Here is a 17,086-nt window from a genome sequence, read left to right as displayed (position 1 = left end):
TGGAAAGGTGTAATGTGCCTGAATAACTCACAGTTTTCCAAAAATTATATGCGTAGGTTGTGTTCCGTGGTCTTCTGGGATTTGAGTGACCATCTCCACACTGCTTAAAAGAATGGGAGTGAAAATCTATACATGCTCCCTATGTTTTCCTTTTAATCGATGTCCAGAGGTATTGAATGGTGTATGTTACAAGCATTCAAAAAAAAAAAAAAAAATGAACGTATTTCCAATTCTTATATACTATTCTATATATGACCCTCAAACTTCAAAGATCCAAAAATCTAATGTTGATCATTCATAAACTCAATAAAAACATGTTAACTACCACCTAGAGCCATTTGGGTTTCCCGATGGCTAATCTTGTATAGGAGCCTTATTTGATTTCATGATTTTCAAAATTATTTCCATGATAGCATAATAACGTTCACTCTCTCCCCAACTTCGTAATCAAGCTATTATATTGTGTGAAAAATAGCTTTTCAATTTCTAGTCAAAAAAAAAAACAATGCACTGTAGCCATCACAACGCCCCTAAAACCGTACCGAGAAGTAGCTCAAACATTCGCCCGACAGCTTTCCGGCAAGCGACGGAAAACAATTTTGCCATAAGACTCTTTGACGACAGCTATTTTGTCAAAGCATTTCCCACTCTTCTTCCATTTCAAGCGCACAAATATTGAGCATCCATGCAAACGTAAGCACATAAAACTTCCCCGAATACCATCATGACAAGCCTTGAAACATATAAAAAGCCGGGATCCCGGACAAAAAGAGTCCAAGCATTATCCCAGGGAGGTACAAGTTTTGGATACAAGAATGATGATTCAGCCTAAGCGCCTTCTCTGAATTAAGCTATTGCCAAGGCCTTACTCCCAACATGGGAACATTTTCTCCAAAAGATAGAACAAAGCATTAGCAATAAGCTTAGTGTCACTACACTAGTTTTCCAGTTATATGGAAGAACAGGATGCATATCAGAGCCCCCAGAACCTGCTGATCCCACAATACTGAAAGAAATTAGATAATGCTGCACAGAATCAAATCTTTGGGTTTCCTGGGGGTGTGCTAGACAAATATGACAAATCCAAGAAATAGTGATACGACTTGGAACAATATCTCAGAAGCATTTATAATCTTTAATAGCTAATACCTGTCAAACGGTGCCATTCAAGGCAACCACTTAAAATCTGTGATCAGATCGAAGCAGTCAGAGCTCAATTGCTTTCACATATATAAACCATGGAACATAATGCTGCTTCATCATATACCACTGAAAAGTGAGAATTTTGACAAAAAATATAAGAAGGGGCAAAAAAAAAATAAAAAAAATCTGTAGATGCCCATGGTTTTTCACTCTACCCATTTGGGACCCTCTTGAGGGCTTGACGAAGTTCATAACTTTTTGCTCCATCGGAGGCTATATCATTCCTCTCTAAGTAGAAAGAATGGAAGTGTTTACAGCTGGGATAAATATTTTTTTCGAATCATGAAGGATTCATCGAGACGTAGAAAACCTCCAAGCCTCAACAATTGCACTACATATGTTACAGTGCCGTAAGGGAATATACATGTAGAGGGCCACACCTTGAATATGCATGACTCCCAATGGGCCAAATAGTGAAAATGTATACTTTGAGACCATATTCACCCCACATGCGAAACTTGAAGCAAGCCAGTAGTGCAAAGTACACTTGATGACCTCCTCACCTGCGAAAAATGAACGCATTATCCACATTGTTAGTAGTTGCATGGAAAATGTAAAGAAGCATAAACAGGATAAACCCTACCAGTGAACAGAGAGGAAAAAGGATGGGAAAAAAACAAAGAGCTAAGAGCAACAGGAAAAAAATGAATTAAAAGAAAGAGAAAGGAGAACTTTATCTTTTTCTGTAAGAGATCAACACTATATTAAGGATGGACGCTGCACTTTTCTAAATAAAACTAGACTATTTTTTTGAAGCAACAAACTGTATTCTGACTTTGATGGCCATATTTTTACTCTTCATGGATACAGCTAGAGTGTCAGCTCCTCTTCTGACCATAATTTTTGCTGAACATCATCAACCTGGGAACTAACAAAAATTATAAAAGCCAGCAAATGCACTTCACTATGTAGCCATAGCCAATGAGCCTTTATCCCTTTCTGGGTCTGAGCTGTAAAATTTTGGTCACTTGGAGTACTATAATCATCACAGATTGTTCAAAATAATGTGGCACATGAATATGGACATACATGCTGCTCTTAGCTTAGCTACATCTCCCGAACCACAATGAGCTGGACACAATACAGGGAAACTATGTTACTCAACAAACAACTCAGCTGAGGAACATTGGCCTGAGATCCTAAAAGAAAAAAAAAACATTTAAAAGGGTATATCATTTTAAACAAACCAAACTATTAAACATTTATCTAACAACCTTTAATTTAATTTTCCATGACAATCTCCAAATGTTGCAGGTTAAAAAAGTTAAAATATTATATATCTGCGTTATCCTCCTCTATACACGGCCAATCTCAACTGAAACTACCAATCACAAGTTCAGAAACATCTACTGTAGTTCTGTTCTCCATTTTATGATTCCAAATCTAGCCATGCATGAGAATAGTCAATGGATTTGTTCCTACCAGAGTTCAGCCAATCATTCGGTACTTAGAGCATTTCCAAGCTCTTAGTTTGTGACCAAGAAACATGCGCGGATTCATTGCATACTTATTTGGCTTCATTAATGAATACAAGTATGCTGACATATGCAATGCATGTCAGAGGAAGGGATTTCAAAAGCACCACTTTTAAGATAGAAAACCAAAGGCATAAAAATTACTGAATGTAAACATAAAAATAATATATTTAAAAAAAAAATGATATTAAGTACACTGAGAAATAGATAAAAAACAAAAATGAGAAAGTAAAATAAAATAAAATAAAACAAAAAGACAACATATGGCAGCTGGATGTGATCTGGTCAAGCAATTGTATATTAGCAATTATTCATTTACTTATTTGCGCACAAAAATAATACGCCCCTATTGACTTATAATAAAACAAAAATGAGACAACATACGACCTCTGCATGTAATCCAGTCAAGCAATTGTATATTTGTAATTATTCATTTACCTATTTGTGCATGTAAATAATACACCCCTGTTTAGAAAAAGGAAATATTATGTGATCTTAATGGGTGGCCATGATTCTAATTTGAACATAATAAAGGCCAGGCATTTATATTAGGGTATGATTAGATATTATTATATCAATGGAATCTCGATTAAACATCGATATTTAGGCACCTTATTTTTTTGCATTCTTCTAATTTTGAATCAGTGATATGAAGAGAAAGAAACTTGAAAGAGTTTTTTTCCCTTTTTTCCTTTGTGCGTGGGGGGTGTATTTTAGCAAAAATTGAAAATAAATTTTGCTAGAGTATTTCAAAATTCAAAAGTCTAATTTTCCTAATGAAGTATAGAAACACAAATACTATGTTCCGTTTAGCTATTTATCTAATTAATTCTTGCCTTAGAATTTAGTCCCCTATGTCAAATTGTATCTCCTTCTCTCCACCCATAGATCCTTACCGGACTTAGGACTTGAGGGCTGCACTTCCTTGGCATGAACTCAAATTTGGTAAGCAGAGGTATGTCACCCAAACTTGAAACTACCCTTCCCAATTTCCCGTCAGGCCCTTCTCTCTCCAGTGTTCTCTTGGCCAAAAATTTAACAGCATAGGTTTGCGTAAGTTAAGAAATGAATGATAAAGCATTATAACTTCCAAGAACCATATATTCATAGGTAGAGCTGACAATATATGGAAGAAATGAGTCATGTTGCCTATGACTAAGTTTTCACCAACAGGCTATGGAGATCCTAGACATTCTATGACTGAGTTGCCTATGAATGATTATGCTAGTTAAAAGAGGGCTATGGACATCCTAGATGACATGGTTAACATAACTTCATGAAGAGTTCATGCAGTGTTAAAGGATATTCCAGGCATCCTTGTGTATATTCTTGTAATATCTATCCTAATTATGGGCTCTCCCTTCCAAAATGTAACTCAGATTTATTGAAGATAAAACTAGGTGACGCAAAAGCAAAGGGAATGAAGAACTTATAATTAGAAGGCTCTCCAATGTCTCTGATGATAGAATCCACCAATCAAAATTACTCTCCACTGCTGCAATTTCCATCAGCTTGTAAAAGAAACCAACTTGAAAACAATATCTTGTAGCCTCATTTTGCCCGAGTCTGATTATGGCATAAATAGAGGAACATAGTAAGGGGTACACTCAATGCACAGACCGTTCACTTTCCTTTTTTTGTAGATTGCAGAATAATCAAATGATTTCGACTGCATTGAGGGCATCTGACAGAGATTGTCATCTCCCAGAGAACCTCTCCTTGTTGATCAGGTAACTATGAGGTCCCCGAAAAATCTACTTTAACTATAAGCCACACTCCTTGAATCACAAGGCAAAACAATAAGACATGCCTGACGGTTTACTGTTTTAGAGAATCATAATCTGCGTATAGATATTTGCGCATTAACCCATTTTTTTGCTTCTCATCATCAAGCTTGGATTTATGTACTTGCCAACCACATATTTTGGCTTTGATTGACTATATCAGCTAAAGACCTATATACTTGCTATAGTTATAAAAATATCGTATGATATTATTTTTCCAAGTCAATAAGTATCACATTTCTATAATTTTAAGCATACTGTCTCAAAGATTCCCACAAATAAACCTGATAAAAAACAACTAAACCACCAGCCATGAAGTTGCTCACTGGATCCAGTATTAATTTTCTATCAAAAGTTCATGCACGCAATTCAAGATTACCTCACTAGACTGCAGAAAACAACATCACTATTGGAACATCCAATTAACAGACTACTAGCTTAGTAATATACATATGTGAGCACATAAGAATACTTGTGGGGAGTTGAAGCTAACCAAGTCAACATTATCAGCATGATTAGCCTGATATAAATTACTGTGAAGAAAAGAAAACACTGAAAAAGAATATCACGAAAAAAAAGGAGGAAGATGAAGAGAAAAGAGTAGAAATACTAGTAGAAGCAAGGGAAGAAACACAAGCATACATTCAAAAGTCGTCGGACATGACATGAAATTGCCAGGCATGCCAGTGTTGGAAGCTTAGATGATGACATTACCCAAAAAAACAAGGGAAAATTCGAACAAGTAGTGCTTTATGTAATTGAGATAGAAAAACTATCTGGTCTCATAGTTGCTAATAAGTTAACCTCATAGATAACACAAAGATGAAAGAAGCTTCTCAGATGAAGAGTTAGGTCAACATTAATACCATAAGTGCTGTCTACTTCATGGTAGATTGGGGATTGTATTTCTCATAATCCAGTGACAAAACTAGATTGGGAATCCCTAAAGGAAGCAGGAGGAAAAAACAAAACTTGAGTTCATCCATTTCAACATTTCCTAATCCCCCCATACAGATTCAAAAGTTTAATGAGGTGAATGACAAGGGAATTACCTTTTATTATAATGGACATTTTAGAGGTAATTATCTCATTTAGCATATATCAGATTATTGATTGAAATCAGTATATGCAAGGTAGTTATGCAAAATCAGATATCTGTATATATGCAATTACAGAAGGATAGAAAAAAAAAAAGCATGATCAATGTTGCCAACCCTCATAATAATAATAATCTCTCTGGCTACTTCTGAAGGAAGCAGCAAACTAAAGAATTCATGGAGGGAGTTTGCTTTGTTCATGGATGTGTCAAGGAGATCAAGTAAGAAGTTCAGACAAGTTAGTTACATGCCTTTGTTTCCTAAACAAAAAGGTAAATAAAGAAAATGAAGCATGGAGTCCAATTATGGGAATTCTCCTCTATTAGTCCTACAAGTCCACAAAATTTTCTGCAAGGGTGATCAAAGCGGATTTTGAAATGTGTTATCGACCTAAGAAAAGAAAGGCATAAATTTTATTATCTCGATATCTAATTTTGATTTCACCAGACGACATCCAATAGAAAGGGAAACACTAATATACAAACTGCAAGCATTTTTTATCACATGGACCATCTTACACAGGTCCAGATTAGCCTCTAAATGAACAACACTTTGACAGTCTCTCAACTCATCAAATAATATTCCACCCACTCTCACCCCATCGTCTTTTTGTAATGAATTTATCTGAAAGTAGAACTAAAATCTGGAAGAAACATGAACTTAAATATTAAGTGTCATATTCTATGGATTATAAGAAAGAAAAGGCAAAAGGAAAACCAAGGAAATATGCTTTGTCTTATACACTGAAATCTGAATCCTTGCTTTTCATAATATATTTATGTAGATTGGAACTTCAAAGCATGCATTAAATTTGGACGAAACAAATCCTTGATAAATAGGCATGTTCATGCAAGGTTTCAGGATTAATATGGCATACTCAAGAAATCTAAATTCATTTTCAAATCAAAAGAAACTAACACCAAATTTGAACATGTAAAACAGATTACAGCAACAGAGAAAAATAAGATGATGATATTTAATAATGTGTGATAAGATATATCCCATTATTTTATAGGACCGAAATGTAGCAAGGTAAGCCCTTTCCTGATATTGCAGAAAAGTTACACTACAATCGGAATACAAATTTTCAAAAACAGTATATGGTTTCCAGTCATCTATAAAAGAACGGAAGAAAAAATGATTTCTGATCTGTGAAAGAGTTTGACAGTGTTAAGTTACTGAACACCCTGCTTCTAGACAAATAAATAATTATTAGAAACTTCAAAAAAGAAAAAATCAACAAAATCACATGCACTGACACAGAAAAAAAAGTGTATGCTACAACCCTCACGAAAACCTAAGACCGCAATGATAAGTCAAATAAAAGATGAAATGAGTTGCATAAGAAAAAAGCTGGAGAATTAGGTTTTGATCCTCAGAAGCATATATGAAGAGATTGGCATTTGGAGAAAGCAAAGAACCATAATGAGAATGCAGTCATAGCATGTAGTGAAGATCCATTATGAATGTGAAATTCTAACAGGTTGATAAAATTGCTTATGTGGATCGGCATCTCTCTACTTTGTTTAACTTTTAAAAAAAAAAAACTTGAACATTAACTTTGATGATACCAAAAAGAAAGTGGTAACCAAATCCATTTTTCTGCTAGCATTTGGCATGTCAGTTTACGTTTTGCAGTCATAGTTGTGTATGTCAAGGTGAAGATGTGAGAGATTTCAGCAACTTCAGAATCACTATCGAGTCGCAGGTGTTAAGACCACAGGGTGTAGATGTCAACATTAGGTAATCTAAGGAAAATGAGTGCCTCTAATAGTTACCTAAGCTTATCTTTAATGACTCCTAAGAAGTTCAGCAATGAACTTCTCAAAATACTAGAAGGCTGCTCAAGGCAGCAGATAGTACAATAGGATTGAGACCTAAGAGATGATGTAGTTTGCAGCTTTTGTCCTGCACCACACTGACTTAACTGCCTTTGTATCCTGAGAGGATTGTTGTCCCCATTTATACCCTCCCTAGTCAATTATCACCTTTGCATAGGGGCTTGGAAGCCAGATCTTACCTTTGCCTACAGTACTAGCAGAATACACATGAGATCATAGGCCCAGGATCAGCAAGTTAACCAGGGAAGGAAGATATTGGCAAAGTGACCTTGATTAATTTTCAATTTCCTCTATATGGTGGGGATTATGTAATGGCATTTAAATGCTCTAGTTCATGATATTTTTTACTACATCTTCAATTGGGAAAATGTTGGACTGAGTAGCGAAATGCGTAGGACTTCCCAAATATCTATACATTATGGAACAACATACGAGATCAGGGATATCTTCTCTTTATCTCAGATCTTTATATTCCCTCATTACCATCTCCACGTTTCCAACTCCATCCAATCATGGCAACCAAATGATATTCAGTCGTAGAAGATCTGATATGGTAATACTGGACAGGAATTGAGAATTTAAATATCCCCTTAAATTTAATGATGCCATATGTTTCACGAGTTTTTTGTTATATATACATGTCTAGTTCCTTGCAATGAAGAACTAAATCAGATGCTCATGTATTACTTGTAAATGTCTCAGCATAAGTCCATAACAAGTTGCATATGCAAGCATTAAAATAAAATATTCAAATTAGACGAGTTTAACTTCAGCATGCAGAGTATCAAGCAGGAAAATGATGTTGAGTAGCATTATGTTTATTTAAAACTAATTTCCTCGACAATTGCTGCTGCCTTTTCTATCTTTTAGTAAAGGTCCAGTGCATTTTTTTCCTTTCTTATTTCCTGAACTTGATTTAAATATATAAAACATAGCAGACATCATAATCTTAGCCATCATAATCTTTTATGTCCAAATATCAGAAAAAAGAATTTGAAAGATAGATTGCCAGCTGTAAATTAACTATATTAGGGTCAGTGAAGTCTTTTAGATGACACAGACAGGTCCACAAATGCAGTGACAAAGAAGAAAACCACAAGAACAGGCATCCAAATCAGTAACCACTGGTCTTTTTCACAAAATCTTAGTATAAAAAAGTTATAGAAAAATAACCAGGTGACGCAATTATTAACAAGCAGTATGCAGAAGTACTAACTAACCAGCACATGTAGATTCACGGACTTTACCTGGATCTGTTCTGCAATGAACATACAGTTATTGATTATGGATCATCCATTCTTCACAACAACCCTGTACTCAGGAGCCCAACTGGCTTTTCTCTGCTAAAAGCTTCATCATCAAAATCTTCATTTGTGGAGTTCTCTTGACATACCATTTTGTCTTCCCGCAGGGGATTCAACCCAAGAGCCTCCCAACTCCGTGAACCGCTTTGGTTCCTGCTACTGGGTTTAGAATCAACAAAAGACTGGATGTTCTCCATATCGGGCCTCGAATCATTATAAACAAGTTCAGATTTCTCCCCTACTTTGATGGATGATGACTCAATATTAGGATCAGGATCATAATCATATCCGGCAGTAGAACCACCTACAGTTGGATCTCCAGTTGCATGATAGCTGCCATCGTTAACTGCTCCCATATCTGATTGATCTGTAGCATCTTTTCTTTGCCTTTTCCATTTCTTAGTGGAAGAGGTACCATCATCCTCAAAATCTTCCTCCTCCCTGTCTCTATGCAGATAAACCCACAATTTTCTCTCACCATCAAACTGTACACAAGGATCACGTTCATAATGCAACCGGTCTAGGGCCCCACTGACAACTTGGTTAACTTGTGCATCAGAGACATCTTCAACAATATATTGTGAGTCCCTAATAAGAGTACAAACATCTGCTCTAGTTCCAATACTCCCAGGCAATCTGGCAGCTGCATCACGTACAAGACAAAGAATAGTAACATGAGGTGGGCGATCAGGCTTCAGCATAAAATGATCCCGAGCTTTTGATGTTGGCTTTCCACCACCTCTTCTTAGCGGAGCAACAATAGATTTTTTCCCATCAGCAGCAGTGTAGGAAAAGGCCCGATCTGGAATAGAATATCTTAAAAGTTCTTCTTTACGGAAATATGCCCTCATTTCATCAGAGCTTGGGCTAATAGTACTTAGACTCTTCTGGGCTCTTAAATCTTTGAACCTCTCCTTCTCATCCAAGTTTGACAACATTGATATTGGAGGTGCTGGAAGGCTTCCTATTTGCTGAAGGGTCTCCTGACCAGATTTTAGCCAATTAGCAAATGCATCGACCAACTTCACCAGCATCTTATGGGGAATACCCCAAGCTTCAGCAGAAGTCTCCTCTTCAACAGTATCATTATCAGATGAACTAGTAATAACGGGACCAACCCACATCCAACTTTTGTTTGATTTCTCATAGAACACAAGCGCCTTCCAACCTTTTGCTCCTAAAGGTGCCGTCTTAGATGAAAATATTTTCAGCACTCCACGGACTAAATCCTGAAGTGGCTCCTGTGTTTCAAGAATGCACGGATCTCCTGGATTCGATCTAACTCGATTGACAATCTCTTGAACAGTAAGAAAAGGTAAATTATTCTGACCAGCGTGCTCTGAAGTATGTCCATCCATTTTCTCATGAGAATGGCGCATCCATGGGCCATTGACCACTTGAAGCAAACTGCTCTGCTCTCCTCTCATTAGTTTTGGTCTACCATCATTCTTTTCACGATGCTTCCCCATCACTGCGGAATCTTCTGTAGTAGGAGTAATCATTGCTTTCCGGATAGCTGAAAGAAGATGTATGATGGAAAATGAAAAGCCGGTGTGAATTGTAGGTGTGATCAGGGTAAATGGTTTCTTTTGCAACTTTCCCTCTAGATCTACATCTGCTGTTCTTTTTTGTAGAATGCTTGGCTCAGGAGTTGCCACAGTCAAAGAATCAGAAGCAGCATCTGCTTTTCTTTTTCCCTTCTTCTTCATGACACTCTGGTCATCGATCTGCTGCTTTGGACTTGACTGTTGGTAACGAGGTTCATCTGGCTTGTCAACATACATACCTTCAGGCTTCACTTTTGGCCTCTTCTTCACAGTGTTGCACCCTAACAAGGACATGTTTAGTTTTTCATGACAATCAGCTTCAATAGTACGAGCATCAGAAGGTTGATTTCTGTTCCCCGACTTGTTAACTCGCATCTGGCTACCCAGTAACTTGGAACTTCCATCCAAATTCTCCTCCTGCTCATCCAACATGCCACTGCCATAATCACGCGAATAAATTGGCTGCCGTGAAGAATTGTCCAGATCAACCATTCCTATATGCTTTTTCCCTGTATTATAAGTCTTCAGTAATGGCGGTTGTAACTTCTCTTTAGACTGTGGCACTTGGCCCTTCTTCATAAATTTCACATCGTTCAAGTAATTGGGCTCATTTGTTTTACCTTTTTGCTTCCTTTTTGTAGAGTAAGGTTCTTCTTCTCGTGTATAAATGTTTGTGGCTCCATCAGGAAAACGGGAATACGCTTTTTTGTCCATCTTTGCAAGCTTGTTGGCCTTTTTAGAATCATACAATGATTTGACGAGTCCTGGGTGACGGACCTCTATGTCCCCACTTAAATGCCCCAACTTCCTCGCTGATGGATCAATACCTCCGTCTTCCTCAACCTGGTCTGATGAATCAGATTCTGTCTCCTCGCTTTGAGCATACATAGTAGTGCCCCTTGCATAGCCCATACTCATTTCCTCATACTGAGCAGACTTAATTTTTATCTTCCCTTGTAATGTTTTGGCTCTAAAATCAGAGTGGAAGTATGAATCATCCATCTGTGCTGGAATAGTTTTATAAGACTTGATTTTTGAGTCATGCCCAACTTTACTTTTGCCAATTTTGTAATCATCCCCAACCTTCCATTTCTTGCCTCTATCCATGGAAATGGCTTCTTCAAGCTTTTTGTTATGCCGAAAGGGCTGAGTGCCAGCTGACTGGTCAACCTGATTTCCTTTCAGAGCTTGATAATTAGGCTGCTCTCTGGCAGGATATGCCCACTCCTCGGTATACATAGCTTGCTTCATGGTTTCAAGAGACTGATGATCATAAGAAGCTACAGTGACAGCCTGATCAGAATTCCTGCTCCTACCTTGATAATAAGACAACCCATCATAACCATCAGGGCCATCATCACCAAATATACCTCTGCCATATCTTTTTAGTAATTCCTGCTTCTTTCCCGGTTTCAGCAAATTAGTCCTGGCTGCTGCATTTCCACGAACTGCATTCCAGTCTCCCTGCAAGCCCATCTCATAACCTTGCTCCTCCAAATCATCCTCATCACCACTCATCTGATGTCTGGCCCTTTGGGAATTACCCAAATCATACCCTGCAACCTGATCCTGCCGGTGAAGAGCTAAGAGAGACATTGGTGGTCTAGTCTTTGCCTCCCCACTATGCTTAGCAGCAGAAGGATACTGACCTGCCGCTCCAAAGTACTCCTTTTGGGCAGAGACTTTGGGAGCGGCAACCTTCAACACCCCCTTCGAGTTCTCTTTCCCAAACTTCATCTGCTCCATTGGCATGCCACTCCCATGAGACAATATATCAAAGGAAGGCCTCGATGACAGCACTGCCTGCCGATCCATCTTAAACCTTTTAGTCCAGTGATGATCACCAGAATCCCCACTCTCTGAATCTGTCTCAGACCCCACTTCTCCATCCCTCTCATAATGCAAAGGCCTCTGGCTCCTGAGGATATTCAACAGCCGAAGCCTTTCTTCGATACCATACCCTGCACAGTTCTGCCAAGCATCCCTTATCCGAATAAGGCTTCCTACCATAGCATTCTGATACTTGCGCAGGTGATGGTAGTGATCCCGCCTCTGTAAGAAGTTCAGTCCCCGGTGGTAAAGAACAATTCTTGGGTCGCAAAGCCCACCCTTCAGCCGATTGAAGAGTTCAACGAGCGGGCTCCCAAAGTGGAAGTTTTGCCCCGAGAACAGCTCCTTGAGAGTCCGGCAAAACGTCTCCTGGTCCACATCAGGGAGGTACTCAGCCAAGCCGAACCGCTCCTCCTCCGAGAGGCACTCATTCCAGGTCTCCAGCGAGAGGACCGCCCCCAAGTCGGGAAGTTCATAGAGCTCCAGCGGGATGCTACAGCTCTGGTTCCCGACTTGGCAGAACTCGGTCCCAGCCTCCCCGAGCTCGGAGAGATCAAACTCGTCGGATCCCATCCCAGAGTCCACATCCGAGACATCGGAGACATCAATGTCCGACGCCGAGCTCCGAGTCCGGACCTCGTCCTCCTCCTCCTCACTCGACACACTGCCCCGACTCCCCGGCGAGGAATCGCCGTCCAGCCTCGAAACCCTAAAGCTATTCTTCACAATCGCCATGGCGCCCCAAGAAAACACAAACCCACCACGGACTCCTCAATATTTGCCACCACCAACAACACCAAAAAAAAACACCTAAAACGGCGAAAAAAATAACCGTAAAAAAAATCAAACAAAGAAACCCTAGCTTCGATCGAGAGCAAAAACAAGAAAGCGGGAAGGAAGAGACGTACCAGTAGAGGAAGAACGCGAGGGATACCGCCGTCCAAATCGAAGAATTCGACCAGGTCTCTCGGTATTCGTGGAAACCCTAAAAAGCCAGAGCGGAGAAGGAGAGAAGGGTGGGGGCGGTTATTTATATGGATGGGGGTGAGAAGGGGAGGGGAGGGGGAAGGGGGGCGAAGAAGACGACGAGGACGTGGACGCGTGTGGGTCGTCGGATGAAAGATAGGAGAAGGTTCCCGGTTAGATAAAAAGGGTGAGGAGGGGAGAGAGAGAGAAGAGGGGTAGGGTTGGGAAATAAATAAAATGAGAGGGGGGAAGGGCAATTTGAGAAGGAGAGGAAGAGAAGGGGGGAAGAGAGAGAAAGAGACGGGGGAAGGCGTGTTCGCAGGGGAAGAGAAAGCAGAGAAGTGTGGAATGGGACGGCGACCCAGCACCGAAACCGAGACGGGTTAGCGATATAACGTTTCGGGTTCGGTAACGGGGTGAGTTTGGTTATAGCCGTTGAATTTGGAGACTGGGTGATTTTAATAACGCGACTAATTTAGATCTGGACCGTTGGTCGTTGTGAGCTCACGTGGAAAATTCGTATCTGCCGGGAAATACGAATAGGTTTTCAGTTAAAATAGTATTCAAGCACACGTGCATGCCACGACGTGCTTAGTTGAATAAAGATTTCTTTTATTCCGGTTATTTGATAAATACACCCCTCTTATTGGTGGAATTGGTTTTATTTTTTTCATTATTTTTTTTTTTTTGCTTAAACGGGCATTTCATACATCACGGGTACGAATACACCCTAAAGAGTCAGAATACAAAATGTCCCGAAGTGCTCCGGGCATCTCTCTCTCCCCAGCCCATAGGGTGCCTCCAGAGTGGCTCGCAACAAACGCGGCCACCCAATCGGCCGCCCCATTGGCCTCACGATATACATGCATAGCCTGTAGCATAACACCCTCTCTCACCATCATCCAAATGTCACGAAGCAGAGGATGGGCATCTCCGTGACCAACCGGGCCCCTGCGAATCCAGCTAATCACCGTAGCCGAGTCGCCCTCCAGAAGAACCGAACTCGCTCGAAGTACACGCCGCACATAGGACAAGCCCATCCAGGCCGCTCGCAACTCTGCCCCTGGGACCGAAGTATCAAAAATCTGACGACCCCCTGCTGCCACCACATCCGACGTCGGGCCCCTAACAACAAAACCGGCCCCTCCCCTCCTACCACCGTCCAAGACAGAGCCATCAAAATTGACCTTGAGGAAACTCGGGGGTGGGGGCTCCCAGGTAAAGAATACCCTATGTGGAGCTGCCGAAGCACTGTGGGATCCCCAGATGTCCCGAGCTATCAAAGGTCTATGAGCTGGCTCTGCCTGGATCATCTCTGTCGCCTGAGAACAGGCCCGCTCCATCACGAACCGTAGGGACAGCCGATGCTCACCAAACACCCGGGCGTTCCTGGCTAACCATATCTGATACGCTGTGCAGGACGCCCTAATAGCCAATCCCCGCATCCGAGCAGAACCGGCCCAAAGCCGAACCTCCTCCAAATAAACCTCCCTACTCCTCCAGGTATCCTCCGGGATCCCAGTCAGGCTCCAAACACCTCTCGCCCATACGCAGTGGAATAGAACATGATCCACCGACTCATCCACCCCACAGTCCAGGCATGAGGGGGAAAGGCCCATACCACGTCTACACAGCTCTGTGCATGTCGGCAATCGCGCCCAGGCCACCTTCCAGAGGAAGAGAGCAACCCTCTGGGGTAGCCCAAACCTCCACACCCAGCCACAGTCTAGCCCCAGCTGTGTATCTGGCTGAACAATCCGGGCAACATCACCGACCCCAAAACTCGCTCTACTGGTGGTGCTCCAGACTCTGACATCTGGACCTCCAGACCCCGGAAAGGGAATCGACCAAACCCACTCTACTAGATGCTCTCCAAACAGCTCGCCCAGCCTGTCGCTATCCCACTCGGCCCCTCCTGGTCGGAGCAGATCGGAAACTCGGAGACCCTCCCCCGCCTCAGTGCTGAGAGTCGTCGGCCATAGTCTCAAGGGAAGTGCATCCACCCATGGGTCCGCCATCACATCAATACTCCGTCCGTCACCGATCAGCCACCTCGAATGCGCCAGGGCCATAGGCACATGCCTCTCAATCTCTCGCCACATGAAGGATCTCCTCCGCCGGGCTGTCCCCTGGCCCTCGAGGCCCGCTCGGCCGTACCTGGCTATCATAACCTAGCTCCAGTAACCATGCGGCTCCAAGACAAACTGTGCCGCCCTCCGTGCCAAGAGGGCCTCACGTCGCACCAGGGGTGACTGCACCCCCAGCCCACCCTCCCGCAGTGGTAGACACACCCTCTCCCAGGCCACCAAATGTATCCCATGCCCCCCCCCCCCATAGGAGCCCCAAAGAAAGCTCCGCATGAGTCGCTCAATCCCCATCAGCACAGTCTTCGGCACTACTGTATGAGCCATCAGATAAAGAGGCATGGAACATAGAACTGACCTGATCAACGTCAATCTCTCCATCATGGAAAGTGAAGATGCCCTCCATCCCTGTAATCTGCTCCGCACCCTCTCCAGTAGGGTAGAGCACTCTGCCACCCGTAATCTCCTCCCTGTAATGGGAACCCCAAGATACACCAGAGCCCCTATCTGCTCCTGTATCCCCAATGTCGCCCTGATCTCCCGGCGCACCCTCCCCACAGTGCTAGGGCTGAAGAAGATGGTGGACTTTTGTAGGTTGACCCTCTGCCCAGACATCACACAATACTCTGCTAGCACGCCCTGGAGGGCTCTGGCGTCCGACACCCTCGCCCTAGCAAGTAGAAGGCAGTCATCTGCAAATAGTAAGTGAGAGATAGGTTGGGAACCCGGGGCTGGACAGTAGGGTACCAGCTCCCGATTCCCACAAGCAGCATGCAAAGCTCGGGAGAGCACATCAGAGCAAATAATAAATAAAAACGGGGACAGAGGACATCCCTGACGTAGCCCCATGGTGGCACGAAAGAAGGGCGATGGTGTGCCGTTGACCAAAATGGAGAAGCTAGGCCCATGCACACATCCTAAAATCCAATCAATCCAAACCTGGTGGAACCCAAAACTCTCTAGTGCCCGCCGTAGGAAGTCCCACCGGATCCGGTCATAGGCACGCTCCATATCTAATTTCACTGCCATCAAGCATTGCCTCCTCGAGGCTCGCTGTAGATCCCCCATCATCTCCTGGGCCAGCAAAATATTGTCTGAGATGCTCCTCCCTCCCACAAAGGCTCCCTGCTCCTGACTAATGATACGTGGCATAAGGTACCTCATCCTCCCCACCATGATCCTCGCCACCACCTTATACAAAGTGGTGCATAAACTAATGGGTCTGTAATGACTCGGTTCCGAAGCATCGGGACGCTTCGGTATCAAAGTGATGAAGGTGGCCTTCCAATTATCTGTCATGCCAGCTCGGCTGAAGTAAAGCTGTACTGCCGCCACCACTGCCTCCCGAATAATGCACCAATATCTACGGAAAAAGAATGGAGGGAAACCATCCGGTCCAGGGGCCTTATCCTCTGCAAGACCCCAAACTGCCTCCTGCACCTCCAACTCCGTCACTGGCTGAATCAATGCTGTATTCTCTGACTCCTCCACTCTGAACTCCGACCGCGGGAGAACTCCAGTCTCAAGTATCCCCCCATCCTCAGTCCATCTCGACCTAAAGAACTCAAATAAGCACTGCCTAACAGCCGAGTCCTCCTCCACACGGTGGCCCACCCCAACCCTCAAGGAGCGGATCATATTCCTCTGCCTTCTGATAACTGTCGATCGGTGAAAAAAGCTAGTGTTCCGGTCACCATCCTTCACCCACTGAATTCTGGACTTCTGTCTCCAAAAAATCTCCTGCTGACGCAATAAGGAATGATGAGAGGCTAATGATCGCCGCAGGTCTGCCAGATCGGCCTCCGTAAGCACCTCACCTCGATCCTCCCGTACCTGGGCATCCGATATCGCTGCCTCCACCTCCTCTAACCTCCGAAAGACATTGCCAACGGTCTCCCGGTTCCAACGCCGAAGACGGCGTTTAGTGAGCTCCAACCTGCGTGACACCCTCTGCA

The 17,086-nt window shown here is 42.5% G+C and overlaps 1 protein-coding gene across 2 annotated transcripts; it reads right to left on the bottom strand.

Annotated features, from left to right (window-relative positions):
• Positions 1-1,103: 1,103 nt before the first annotated feature.
• Positions 1,104-13,289, bottom strand: LOC103709973. Of its 2 annotated transcripts, none has more exons than XM_008795530.3 (3): positions 12,990-13,287; positions 8,648-12,891; positions 1,104-1,706 (listed from the first exon to the last, which is right to left on the bottom strand). In XM_008795530.3, the coding sequence occupies exon 2, from the start codon at positions 12,814-12,816 to the stop codon at positions 8,701-8,703; it is 4,116 nt and encodes a 1,371-aa protein (XP_008793752.2). In that variant the 5' UTR covers positions 12,817-12,891; positions 12,990-13,287; the 3' UTR covers positions 1,104-1,706; positions 8,648-8,700. The 2 variants fall into 2 exon arrangements, with proteins under 2 accessions (XP_008793752.2, XP_038980170.1); XM_039124242.1 differs by lacking the exon at positions 1,104-1,706 and adding an exon at positions 1,713-2,274 and having other exon boundaries at positions 12,990-13,289.
• Positions 13,290-17,086: the final 3,797 nt, after the last annotated feature.

Source organism: Phoenix dactylifera, chromosome 3 (genome assembly GCF_009389715.1).
Source record: "Phoenix dactylifera cultivar Barhee BC4 chromosome 3, palm_55x_up_171113_PBpolish2nd_filt_p, whole genome shotgun sequence".
Taxonomy (NCBI): domain Eukaryota; kingdom Viridiplantae; phylum Streptophyta; class Magnoliopsida; order Arecales; family Arecaceae; genus Phoenix; species Phoenix dactylifera.
This window is presented reverse-complemented; position numbering and strand designations above follow the sequence as displayed.